At 15.0% G+C, this 13,425-nt stretch overlaps 3 protein-coding genes across 3 annotated transcripts, besides 21 other annotated features; 2 read left to right on the top strand and 1 right to left on the bottom strand. All coding sequences in view use genetic code 6, as the record gives it.

The window, feature by feature from the left end:
* Positions 1 to 229: 229 nt before the first annotated feature.
* Positions 230 to 295: a microsatellite.
* Positions 296 to 1,056: 761 nt separating this feature from the next.
* Positions 1,057 to 1,183: a microsatellite.
* Positions 1,116 to 1,195: a microsatellite.
* Positions 1,126 to 1,195: a microsatellite.
* A 211-nt stretch (positions 1,196 to 1,406) lies between these two features.
* Positions 1,407 to 1,477: a microsatellite.
* Positions 1,409 to 1,454: a microsatellite.
* Positions 1,478 to 1,564: 87 nt separating the features above from the next.
* Positions 1,565 to 1,589: a microsatellite.
* Positions 1,590 to 1,613: 24 nt separating this feature from the next.
* IMG5_163550 (myb-like DNA-binding domain protein) lies at positions 1,614 to 2,484 on the top strand (the record flags this gene model as incomplete). Its single annotated transcript, XM_004030253.1, has 4 exons — positions 1,614 to 1,643; positions 1,692 to 2,028; positions 2,132 to 2,338; positions 2,468 to 2,484. The coding sequence occupies 4 exons, from the start codon at positions 1,614 to 1,616 to the stop codon at positions 2,482 to 2,484; spliced, it is 591 nt and encodes a 196-aa protein (XP_004030301.1).
* Positions 2,047 to 2,075: a microsatellite.
* A 1,442-nt stretch (positions 2,485 to 3,926) lies between the features above and the next one.
* Positions 3,927 to 3,968: a microsatellite.
* A 206-nt stretch (positions 3,969 to 4,174) lies between these two features.
* Positions 4,175 to 4,223: a microsatellite.
* A 2,244-nt stretch (positions 4,224 to 6,467) lies between these two features.
* IMG5_163540 (ribosomal protein, putative) lies at positions 6,468 to 7,228 on the bottom strand. Its single transcript, XM_004030252.1, has 2 exons — positions 6,774 to 7,228; positions 6,468 to 6,716 (listed from the first exon to the last, which is right to left on the bottom strand). Exons 1-2 carry the CDS (start codon positions 7,189 to 7,191, stop codon positions 6,568 to 6,570), a joined length of 567 nt encoding a protein of 188 aa, XP_004030300.1. The 5' UTR covers positions 7,192 to 7,228; the 3' UTR covers positions 6,468 to 6,567.
* Positions 6,718 to 6,749: a microsatellite.
* Positions 7,192 to 7,245: a microsatellite.
* Positions 7,209 to 7,294: a microsatellite.
* A 1,083-nt stretch (positions 7,295 to 8,377) lies between these two features.
* Positions 8,378 to 8,442: a microsatellite.
* Positions 8,443 to 8,529: 87 nt separating this feature from the next.
* Positions 8,530 to 8,628: a microsatellite.
* Positions 8,546 to 8,622: a microsatellite.
* A 33-nt stretch (positions 8,629 to 8,661) lies between the features above and the next one.
* Positions 8,662 to 12,167, top strand: IMG5_163530 (vacuolar sorting protein, putative; the record flags this gene model as incomplete). Its single annotated transcript, XM_004030251.1, has 5 exons — positions 8,662 to 9,326; positions 9,374 to 9,708; positions 9,762 to 10,069; positions 10,132 to 10,273; positions 10,480 to 12,167. 5 exons carry the CDS (start codon positions 8,662 to 8,664, stop codon positions 12,165 to 12,167), a joined length of 3,138 nt encoding a protein of 1,045 aa, XP_004030299.1.
* A 398-nt stretch (positions 12,168 to 12,565) lies between these two features.
* Positions 12,566 to 12,610: a microsatellite.
* A 70-nt stretch (positions 12,611 to 12,680) lies between these two features.
* Positions 12,681 to 12,708: a microsatellite.
* A 361-nt stretch (positions 12,709 to 13,069) lies between these two features.
* Positions 13,070 to 13,105: a microsatellite.
* Positions 13,093 to 13,204: a microsatellite.
* Positions 13,139 to 13,206: a microsatellite.
* Positions 13,207 to 13,425: the final 219 nt, after the last annotated feature.

Below are 13,425 nucleotides of genomic sequence, written 5' to 3'. Positions count from 1 at the left end.
TGTAAGATGCACGAGATATACTTAAGTTTGCATCAAATATTTAATATTATTTTAATGATTATTCATCTAATAAAAAATGATTTTGTGGATTTTAAATAAAATACTAAGGATTATTTGTCATTTTATATTATCAATAATATATATTGATAATTTTTTTATTAAATTATATTTAAAAATAGATATTTTTTTAATAAAATAAATAATTTAAATATAATAAAATATATTTTGTATAATTTAAATATAATTTCACTTTAATGGATTAATAATTAAATTAATTTTCTTTAGATGAATTAATTTCTTAAAAATAGCGATAAATATTGAGAAATTAAGGTTTTAATAAAAATTACAAATAAAATTGTTTAACATAAGTGAAGGAAAATTCGCAAAATAAAGCTATGTTTTTTACTCTGTAAATATTTTTTATTCGAATATTTACAAATATAATGTTAATAGATAGACCTGTATTTTAAATATGATCGTATAATTTTATAAATAATCTAAAATATAAGTATATATAAAAAGAATAAATAAAATTTAATTATCTACTTTAAATTTTAATTTGAAATGATATACTTATTATTTTTTTAAAAAAATTATTTATTCTGTTTTTAAATTATTTATAAAACATATAAAAATATTATAAATAAATTTTTTTAACAAAAAATAATTGAAACGACATTTTAGCCATCACTAATATAAAAAAAAATTAAAAGAAATGTAAAAAATGGTTGATTATTTTTTATAAGAAAACTAATATTTAATGAAATAAAAATAATAAATATAAGATTTTTAACAAAAGTTGATACTTTTACTTAAATAAGAAGAAAATCAAAAAAAATAAAGCGGAATATTAAAAAAAATAATAAATAATATTATTCCAATAAAAAGTGAACAATAAAATTAAAAATTATAATAAGTATAATAAAAAGATAAAAATAAACCGGGTATATTAAAAAGATATATATTAATTTTAAAAATTAATAATAATTATAAAAATATAGATATAAATGATATAATATGCTAGGAAAAATAAAGAGAAAGAAAAAAATATTTGAAAATAATAATAAAATAGGATAATATAAATAAAATAATATAATGAATTATAAATATAACATTTAATAATAGTAATAATAATAATAATAATAATAATAATAATAATAATAATTATAATAATTATAATAATTAGATTAATTATCAGAATAAGGTTAATCCTAAGTTTTATAATAGGAACAATAATTAAATTAATCTGGATAAATTGACACATAATAAAAATTAAATTACGAATAAAATTATAATATTGAACTTGATTCTATTTGATTTTATAATTTATATAAATTTAGATATAATAAAAATAAATATTTATATTTATATAAATATAAATATAAACTTAATTAATTAATGCTTAATTTTATATTATATTATATTATATTATAATATATTTTATTATATTATATATTTTTATATTTAATTTATATATGAAATTATAATATTAACAAAAAATATGCATTATATATATTTCTTACATATATATAAAAAAACACACTGATAAAAAATACATATTTATAATATTAAAAAAAATATTAAAAAAATAATAAATTTTTTTTTACTAAAAAATGGTTGATCGTCGATCATGGGCAGAAAATGTAAACTAAACTAATAAATATTAAAATAAAAATAATAAAAAATATAAGGAAGATTATGCAATAAAAGAATTAGTTAGTGTATTTGGAGTTAAAAAGTGGTCATTAATAGCTTAAAAAATGTCAGAATAATATAATATATCTAATAGAACTGGAAAATAATGCCGTGAAAGATGGCATAATCATTTAGATCCATAAATAAACAAAGAACAATGGGCTGCAGATGAAGAGATGATAATTTTTAAAGCTCACAAAGAATATGGAAATAAATGGTCTGAAATAGCGAAATATTTACCAGGAAGAACAGATAATTCAATAAAAAATCATTTCTATTCAACTTTAAGAAGATCACTAAGAAGAATAAATAAATTATTAGGAGATAAAAATAGTAAAAAAAAAATAGAATTATATATATATATATATATATATATATATTGTTATATTTTTATTATTTATAAAATATAAATATTTTTAATTATATAAAAAAAAAGGTACAGCTTAAGTAAAAGAGATTAAGCCAGGTGTTTTATCTAAAATATTTATTTTAGCAGAAGAAAATATAAACTAATTAAAAGATGAAAAAATAAAAAGCTTAACAATTGCATGCAAAGAGCTTCAAGATGCTTTACTTGACTTTGCAAATAAACCTATAAAACGAAATTCGAAAAATGATACTTATATAATTTAAGATTAATTATGTTATAAATCACTTATTTAGAAAATATTATAATTTAAGTTTTTTTTTTTATTTTTATAAAAAAATTTATTAAAATATATATTCTATTCTAATTTATATTTTTAATAATTTTTTATAATTAAAAATATAGTTAATAGTACAAAGTGAACAAATTAAATAAGAAAAAGACTAAATAAAAAGAAAAGTCTTAATATGAAATTTTTTCTTAATAAAGAATATCAGGTAATTCAATAGACCGATTTTAAATAAAAAAAAATCAAATAAAATTTAATTTAGATTAAATTTTAATTAAGAAAATAAAAAATCATGATAAAAATATTTTTAAATTATAAATTAAAAATTAATAATAAAATAATAACTAAACATAACATCAATAATAACAATAATAATTATTTAATCTATTTTAATAAAACAGAACTTTTTTTAATAATATTTCAAATTTACAAAACTACAATTATAATAATTCTTTAAATATTTAGAATAACATAAAAAATGAAATATTTTCTCCTAAAAAAACTTTAATACAAATAGTATTCCATAATCTAAAAAAAATAATGATATTATAAATTAATTTAGTTACATAATGCATAGTCCTAATTTTTAATTACTTAATACACCTCAAGCTTATAAATAAATAACAGGTAATTATAAATGTGAATAAAATTATAATATGCTTAATAGTAGCTTATATAATAGTTGCTAAAGTAATTAAAGTTAAATTGTTAATTTTTAAATTTAAGCATATGATTAAAACCACTTAATTTAAATTGTTAATAATTTGAAAAATAAAATTCAAAAATAAAAAACTAACACTATTATTTAATATAATAATGAAAAAAAAGATTAATAAAAAAATAAATAATAAGATGAAATGTGCCTTGATATTGAGTTGATAGAAAAAACATGTAATAATAAATAATATTTATTTTCTAACAAATTCAATAGATTTAGTATATCTCCGAATTCTCCATTTGTTATAAATAGCAAATTAAAATCTCTAAATTAATAATATAAAGAAGATAATATAACATAAAATATTTTAAATGATTTAGTTCATAATTAAAATTATAATTATGATAACAATTATATTTAATTAATTAATAATAAATGAAAAAAAATACATTATTATATTTGAAAAAGAAAATTAATATAATTAAATGTATATATAATACTTAATTTAATTATTTTATTCTTTTAATTTGTATTTTTATAAATTATTTATGGATTAATATACTTATAATTTAATCTGATTTATTCATAAATATTTAAATTCTTCATTAAAAATTAATTTTAATTAAAAAAAAAATATTATGTAAACTTAAAAAAATATATACATAGTCTTTTTAGAATGTTATTCTTCTTTTTCTAAACATCTAAAAATTTCATATTTAATGACTTTTTTTTTGTATCTAAGTAAAATAACTTATAAAAAATAAAAAATAAAAGTTTAATATTAATATAAATAATTTTTTTTACTATTAAAAATAATATGTTTTTTTCTTTTTATAAATATTTAAATAGAAAATTTCATAGTTATACATATAGAATATATGATATCAGGAAAAATTAAGAATAAGGGCAAAAAGGAGTATATATATGTTTATATTAATATATATATAATTTTATATTAAAAATATTTTAAAATTATATTTATTAATTGAAATTTTAAAGTATACTGATTAATCATATTATATTTATTACTTTTTTTAAAAAAACAATGTAAAAGTCTATTATTATTTATTGTATTTGCTTAAGAATATTTATTATTAAATTTTTTAAATTAAGATATATTTAAAATAAAAATTTGTTGATTACTAATATATTTAATTTAACATGTATTTTATTATTTAAAAAAAAATCATATTTTTAAATAAAAATTTATATTTATTATATAATTTTAATTTTTTGTTTTGTTTTTTAATGTTCCCTTTTGTAAGCTCAATTTTAAGAAATTTAAGGTACATATAGTGCCCTTATTAATTATAATTGCATTTAATACATTTTTATTAATTCAAAACGAATAAAATAAATATAAATATTTGTAATAATGCAAAATTAAATTAATTATTCTTAAAATCTTAAGGTTTTAAAAGGTATTTAATTTATCATGACATTATTTAAACTAATCACCAATTTAAGCAATACGCTTTTCAGTGCAAGTTTTAATTGTTATGAAATAAAACATTTATTTTTTGTTTTATGGATATTTTTTTTATTTTAAATATATATTTTTATATCATTTTAATTTTAATTTATTTTTTTAATAAAATAGTTCCTTTAAATAGAGATAAAAGCTAAAAATAAATAAAAATTTAAAATTTAATTATAATAAAAATAATATTAACATATATTGTATATATAAAATATTAATAAAGTTATATTTATTATTTTATTCATTTAAATAAATTTCCGTATTTAAATGTACTATTATTTTCACTATTATTATTTGAAATATTTTCTCCAACCCAAATACTATTTGATGTTCTAATAAAGTTAGTTTAATTTTAAATACTTAAAATATTTTTAGGTATCATTAAGTTATTTTTAGTATTTACTTTATGAATTTAAATATCATTATTATCAATAAATTTTTCTTAAATCTTATCTTAGCATAGACTTTTATAAATTTTAAAAATAAATCCAATAATTTTTTTAAATAAGTTTTCGTCTTATAAAAATTAAAGCATTATCATAGAAAAAATAGATAAAATATTAATTTCTGGATAAACATTTATAATATAAATAAGAGGAATACAATTTTCATTTTTTTTTATATTTTCAACATCATCAATTTAAATAATAATAATATATACAATAATCATACATATAGTTGAAATTATTATTACAAATCCAAAAGAGCCCTTTACTTTTTATTTTATAAACACTTAAAAAAAATAAAGAGCAAAATTGCTTATCGAACCAAATAAAAAAACAAATAAATGACTAAAACATATTAAAAATTCAATTTTTTAAGCATATTAATCACAAACAGTTAAATTTCCACTAGAAATCAGTATATAAGGGAAAATCTAATTACTTGATAAATTTGCTTATCTTGCCGCCATTTCAAGTGGTAATTTTATTACTATTAAGCATTCTATTTCTTTTTTTACAGTTAATATGAATATAGATTTCTAAACCATAATTGAATAAATACATTCTTTAGGTTAATTTTCCGCAGTATTTATACTATATATTATAATATATAAGCTGTATGATAAGTTTAATATGTAATTTAATATAAATGCAGTTCTAACAAAACGAACTCTTATATAACCGTAAAACAAAAATAATATATTAATAAAAATCATGATATAAGCTATATGATACATTTATTTTACATAACCTTTTCCCAAATCAGTACATTAAAATTTATCTATATCTGCATTTTTAGATAAAATGAATATATATATATAAAACTTTATATTTTAAAAAAGATAATTTATTAATTTTGTTTTTGGAATATTAATAGTATCCATTTAGATGTATTATTACATTTCTATTTTTTTATTTTTTTTTTAAATTAATAACTTTTAAATTCTTATAATATTATTAATTGTTATTATTTTTTTATATGTTTTTTCTTTATTTATTATTTAAAATTAATCAAAAAAAAAAAAGCCGTTTACCATTTTTTTGTTTTTTTCGACTTTTTTATTATGTTGATTTATTTATTTAAAAAAAAATACATAAAAGAAATAAAAAATAATATAAATAAATCATATTCATAAAAAACATATAAATATGATGAATTAAACTTTATATCTTTAAAAATAAATATAATTTGATATTATGTTTATATTTTTAGAAATTTATACCTACCATTCTTAAATTTTTTAATTTACATCAGAACATCAAAATAATATTTTAAAAAATAATAATGTTTTTTAAAAATACAATATTATTTAATATAAAAAATATTATTTTTTTACATAAAATATAATTTAATATTTTTATTTATTATTTCAAAAACAATATATAAAATTTATGTTTATTAAATTTAATTTAAAAAAAATTTGTAATATCACTTATTATTTATATTTTATATGGGGATTATTATTATTTTCATAGTATTTTAAAGAACAAAAAATAATTAATAACTGATGTAAAAACATTAAGAATATTTAGAATAAAACTAGTTTAAATATAATTTAAATAAATTTAGGATAAAAAACAAAAACAAAAACACAAATATAAACTATTTTATATGTTGTTAGAAAACTACTATTTTCAATCATTTAAAGCCATTCTTTTATCAGAAACATAGATACCATCCAAAAATTGACGAATATCTTTATTTTTTACTAAGCAAGATTAGTGAATTAATGCACATGTTTAAGATACATTATTCAAATCAATACCAGTAAAAGTTAAAGTATCTTTTTTATTTTTTTTATTTTTTTTATTTTTTTATTATAAAGATTAAATTTTTATACTTTTTTCTTCTTCTTTCTTAATAATTTAAACACCTTCTAAAGCATCGATTCTTCTGACTCTTTTTTCTCCCAAAAAGTGCTTAATTTCAATTGATTTTCCATCCTTAGCAACAAAATCTTAAATAGGGAAATGTGCGTAGGCTAATTTCATTTTGAATTTATAACCTTCAGTTACTCCTCTAATCATATTTTTAATTTAAGAAGCAATAGCTGTTAAACAAGCTCTTTATTTTCTTTGGGCTTACCAAATTTAAAGTTTTAATTTACTATCTTTTGGTTTTAAAATGCTAATGGAAGCATGTTTAAAAGATCTTTTTAATGAACCTAGAGGTCCTTTCACTGTAACTACTCTAGCTGCTGCTGTGACTGTTACTCCATTAGGAATTTAAACTTCAGTTTCTGTAAGTAAATATCTCATTTTTTTTATTACTTTTTTTATTATTTTCTTTATTTATTTTTAAGATTTTTTTATATATATATTATTTTTTTTTACTTTTTTCTTTAGATTATTTTATCTATATTTGATTTAATGTATTTTTATATTTTTATTTTTTTTTAATACAGAGAAATTTTATTTATATATTTTTAAATTGTAAACAAAAATGCATTATTTAAGAATAAAATATTATAGATATTATTTTATAATATAATTATTCTCTGAATTTTTAAATAAATAATAGTTTCCAAAGTAAAAAGTCAAATAAGAAATATTGGAACAAAAAAAAAATATGTTTATTATCTTATAACTTAATATATAGATATATTTTAATAGGGGGATCTTAACTTCGATATTATATTTTTTTTTTATATTTTGTTTAAAAGAAAAATGTCTTCTGTTTTTATAAATTTTATTAATAATTTATTAATTTATTTTTACTAATTTTTTTTTTCAACTCTGCAAATCTAAAAATCTAATTATTATTTTTTATGATTAAGGATTTCATATTTACTGTATTTTTTATTTATAAAAAGATATATAAAATAAATATTTAGAACTTATTTTTTAATGTTTTTAAATATTTTACAATCATATAATATCATTAAAAAATTTATAAACTAATTTTTCTATTTACTAATTTATTTAATACAAAATTTAAAAACAAATAAAATATTTATTTAATAAGATTTTATAATAAATAATATTTTATATATGATTATAAATTTTCTAAATATGCTTAGTTATCGTTTGTTATTTCTATATTTTATTAATTACATATTTATAAATTTTGCATACTTTTTTATAATTTTATTTTATAAACTTTTTTATTTATTTAATATTTATTTAGAATAAGTATTAAATAAATTATTAAATTTTAGATAAACCATAAATTAATAATCTTATTATTAAGTGTTTTACAAAATAGGATATAATTTTTTATTTCTGAACTTTTGACAATTATTTGATAATTTTATTAATAAAAGTTTTAAATATATATATTTTAATACATATTATTAAATTTTTCAATATTTGTTAAAGTATTTTATTTGATTTTTCATATATTTTTCTGTCATGAAACTTTTTATTTTAAATTATAATATTTTTTTATTAATGAAAATATTTTAAATTATAGATAAGTAATATATTTGAGAAAAAATAAATTATAAAAATTTTTAGATAAAAAAAAGAAAATGAAAATATTTAGAAAAATAAAAAAAATGTAAATTTTTATTAATTGTAATATTTAACTAATTTAAATATTGTAAAAAAATAACTAAAATAAAAAAAAAAAATTAGAATCGATAGATACAAATAAATTATAAATAATAAACAAATATATATATATATATATTATATTTAAATATATATATATAAATATATATAAATATATATAAATATATATATATTATAAAAATAAAGAAAAATTTAATTATACTTTTAATTTTTTTAATGATTAAATAATATGAAGAAGATAATTTATGTTGGGAAAATTCTAGAAATTTAACAGAAAAACATGGATTCAGAGAAGAAGAAATTTCATCAGAAATATTTGAGTTAAAAACTTTATTAATCGATATGCAAGAACATGAAAATATAAAAAAATTAATAATATCATAAAGATAAATAATAATATTTACTGCTTCAAACAAAATATTCAGATAAAGATATGATATAGAAAATTAAAACTTGGAGTAATTGTAGTTACCTCAATCCAACTAATCATATAATTTGATTAATATGTTTAGAAACAAGGATAATTATATTTAAATAGATAATTTTTATTTGGATAATACAGGATATCATTGTATTTTTACTAGTTTAAACGGAATTAATTATTATTTTAATATTATTGAAAATAAAATAAGACAAAACTTAAATAAATTTACTAAAAATATATCTTGCATTACTTTTTATGATTAATTTTGTAATGAAAATCATGTTTAAATGTTAATTGGAACATACGAAAAAGAATTATTCTTTTTTTAGATAAATAGAAAATAAAACAAAAGCGAAATAGAAATATATTCATTCTAAATAGATTCAATATAGTTGAAAAATAATATATAAAATATTTTCATATATACATTGAATTAATAAAATAATAAATCATATACGTAAAATTAAATGAATTATAATTAATTTTTTTAAATAATCTAAAAAGTTGCGTTTTAATTGCGAATAACTCAGCATTTTATTATTTTTATGATTAAAATCCTCTTTAATAAATGTTTAAAAAATATGAAAAGAATAAAGAAATTGTAGAGGAACTACCTTTTAATTCTTCAAGTTCACTTCTAATGAACATTTGTTACTCTTAGAAAAATTTCAGACCTCATTCTATTATTTATACAACAGGCGAAGCTTTAGTTTGCACAAATATAACTGATTATAAGTCAGAGCCAACTGATGCATTTTTAAGAAATATTAATTTTTTATCGTATAAAAAAACTGTTGAAGATAATTATAAAGTAGAATAAGACTCATATTTAATTGTTGGTATATTTATTTATTTAATTTTATAATTAAAAATTATATATAACAATATTTAGAATAACCTATTTCTATTGGAATTACCGAATTTCATTATTATTTATTACACACTGATTATTTAACTATAATGAGTAGAATAAGTCATAAAGTTGTAAAAGAATATAATTTGTAAAGTACTTTAGGTAAAGTAATAGGAATGCAATTCGATTCTTATTCTAATGGATTTATAATATATACTAATAAATGTGTTAAAAAATTAGCGATTAATGATGAAGAAAAAAATGCTTGGTTTGAATATTTAAATAAAAATGATTTTTAATAAGCTTATTCTGTTTGTAAAAAATATAATTTAGATACACTTGAATACGTAATAATAAATTAATATAAATTATTTGTAAATTTAATTTATTTTATATTTAAATAAAAAAGATTGCAGGATTATATGCTGATTCTCTTTTTGAAAGTCAAGAATATTAAATGGCTGCAGAAAAATACTTTTTCTCAAACAAAAGTTTCGAAGAAATTGTTCTTAAGTTTATTTCTTGTTAATAAACTATAGAATGTATTGAAGGTTTTCAATGTATTAATATTATATTATCGTTTTGAATTATATTTATATATTTTAACTTAATACAGATTATTTAAGTTTTGTTTAAAAATCTTTAAATTTTTAAACCCAGAAGGCTCAAATAAAAATAATTTTAGGTTTACGTGCTGAATATTATATCTATTTAATGAATAAAATCGAAAATGAATTTAACTTACTTTTGAATGAAGAAGAAAGACTAATAAAAAAAATTAAAGAAGATTAACTTAAACATAGTTATGAGTTTATTTTTGATTATCAAAATTAAGAATTTCTTATAAATCTTACTGAATTTTAAAATGAAGAAAATGAAAAAGTAATTTAGCAAAAAGGTATTAATTATGATGATCTTTTATAGAAACTGAAAAAAGTAACAATTAATAAAAGTTAATAAGTAAACTAGTTGAAAAAAAGTTTTTAGTAATTTTTGCAAGAAAATTTAAACGAATTAGATGAATAAACTGTTTTTGAATTGATGTAAAGTCATGGAAGAATTGATGATTGTTTAAAATTTGCTGAAAGTGTATAAAATTATGAAAACGTAATAATTCATTATATAAATGATTAAAATTATGAAAAAGTATTAGAATATTTAGGTAAAATTAATTAAAAAGATATTGTTATGGAAATACTTTATAAATATTGTCATATATTTTTGTAATATAAACCTAAGGAAGTTATTGATTTTCTAATAAAAAATGCTCAGGATTATCAGTTTTCTAAATTAATTTCGGGTTTAATGAATATAAAATCTTCTTTTGGATATGGAATTACATTTTTGCAACATTGTATTGATGAATTAAAAATAAAAGATAAAATTATACACAATCTATATATTTTCTTTCTCGTAAGAGGTGGTGTAGAATATAAGGATATATTGATTTAATACATAATGAAATATACATAAGATAATGATAAAAACTAAAAAGTTATGTTTGATTTTGATTTTGCTCTACGTTTATTTGAAAGAAATGAAATTCATGAATTAGTTATGGTCCTTTATGGTCTTATGGATTATTTTGAGCTAGCAGTAAATTTAGCTTTATAAAATAATAATATTGAATTAGCAAAATAATATGCTTTAAAACCAATAAGTGAAGACTTAAGAAAAAAACTTTATTTAAAAATAGCAATTTATATGATTAAAAATAATAAATCATAAGAAATATTAGATAATGATTTACTTAAAATTGAAGATTTACTTCCTTATTTTAATGAGTTTGATTAAATTGACTTTTTAAAGGAATAAATTTGCAAAAATCTTGAAGAGTATAATAATTAAATAGAAGAATTAAAAGATGATATGAATAATTATAATAATATGTCAGAGAATTTAAAGAAAGAAATTAGACTTTACAATCAAAAATTTATTTATATTAAAGATGAAATAAATTGTAAACTTTGTTTTGAAAATATAATTGAATAAGATCATTATGTATTTCCATGCTTACATGCTTTTCATAGAACATGTTTAGTAAAATAAATAAAAAACGATACTTTTACTTTTCAATACAAACAAAAAATTATTATGCTCGAAGATTATTTATAAAAAATAAATTTAACTATTAAAAATAAATAGAAGGAAATAATACTTGCTTTTAAATAAAATAATAATGATAACGATAATTATACATTTAAAAAAATATTTAAAAGTCTAAGCGGTGCCTTTCAACTTAAAAAAGCTAATAATAAAAATGAAGTAGTTTTGTAATAATAACTTATGAATGTTTTAACTAATGAAGATAAAATGGAGTTTGAAAAAAATTAATAAATAATTGATAATTTACTTTCTAGAGAATGCTATTATTGTGGTATAGAGTCAGTAGAAAGAGCATTTAGTTTATTTAATAATCAAGAATAATAATCATGGAATTTTTGAGTAAATAGAATTTATATTTATTTTTTATAATAATTCTTAAAATAAAATATGAAAAAATAAATATTATTACATAAAAATTCATATTTAATAAAAAGAAAAATATTTAATTTTAATGTAAACTTAAATAAATTTAGAAAAAAAATTGTTTTTACGAAAATATTTTTTAAATTTAATACACTCCGATAACCTAATAATTTTTTTAAAAACAAGCACAAAATGATGCAATTCATCTACATATCAGAATATAAAATTATTTCGTATTTTCTATATATTAAAAAAAGGGTTTTTTATATCAACCTTTATAAATTATTTTGTTAAGTATTTTTATTTTTAATTGAATAAAAAATATATAATAATGCTATTTTTATAAACATTATTTAATTTTTTTGGCTAATTTAAATTAATTTATTTATAATTTTTATTTTTTTATAATAATTATTTTTATTTTCAAATACATATTTATATAAATTATAATAAAAGTTTTAAATAGTTAAAAAATCAATTTTAATTATTAACTTTACTCAACAACTTTACTCAACAAGAAATTCAAAAAAGCTTTATTTTAATATTTACTAAAAATTATATATTTATATCTTTATTAATGCTAAATTAATTTTTTTTTTTAAATATATTTATACAAAAAATTGTTAAAATCTTAATAAAATAACTAATATAAATATTAGTTGATATTTTAATAGAATTAATTAAATCAAAAATTAGTATCGCTTTTTAATTTTAATAAAATTTGATTTTAGATTACTAAATATATTAAATAATTGTATCAAAAGTACAATCTAAAATCAGAAAAAATAGCTGTCTTCTTAACAACAATGTCAAGTGATTTTATTATTATAATGTATTTAATTTAAAAAAAATATAATAAAATATATATAAACTAAATTTTTTATTTTATTTTATTTTATATTTTTTATTTTATTAAAAATAATATAATTCTATATTATAAACTCAACAATTTTTATTTTAAACAAAATATAATTTTTATTACAAACACAAAAAATTTTATTTTAAACCAAATAAAAAATATATTTTTCATTAATAATTCTTTTTTAATTTTTCAATATTTTAACATAATAAAATAAGAAATTTTTTATATTAGGATTTTTTTCAACTATATTTTAAAAACTTTATTTACAATATTTACATTATTTTCTTTTTATTAAATTTATTAGTTTAAGATCAATAATATTTATTCTAATTCTATAATTTTTTAAGAAAATTTAATTTAAATTTATTATTT

The sequence above is a fragment of the Ichthyophthirius multifiliis genome (genome assembly GCF_000220395.1).
Source record: "Ichthyophthirius multifiliis unplaced genomic scaffold scaff_1120509251226, whole genome shotgun sequence".
Classification (NCBI taxonomy): Eukaryota; Ciliophora; class Oligohymenophorea; order Hymenostomatida; genus Ichthyophthirius; species Ichthyophthirius multifiliis.
This window is presented reverse-complemented; position numbering and strand designations above follow the sequence as displayed.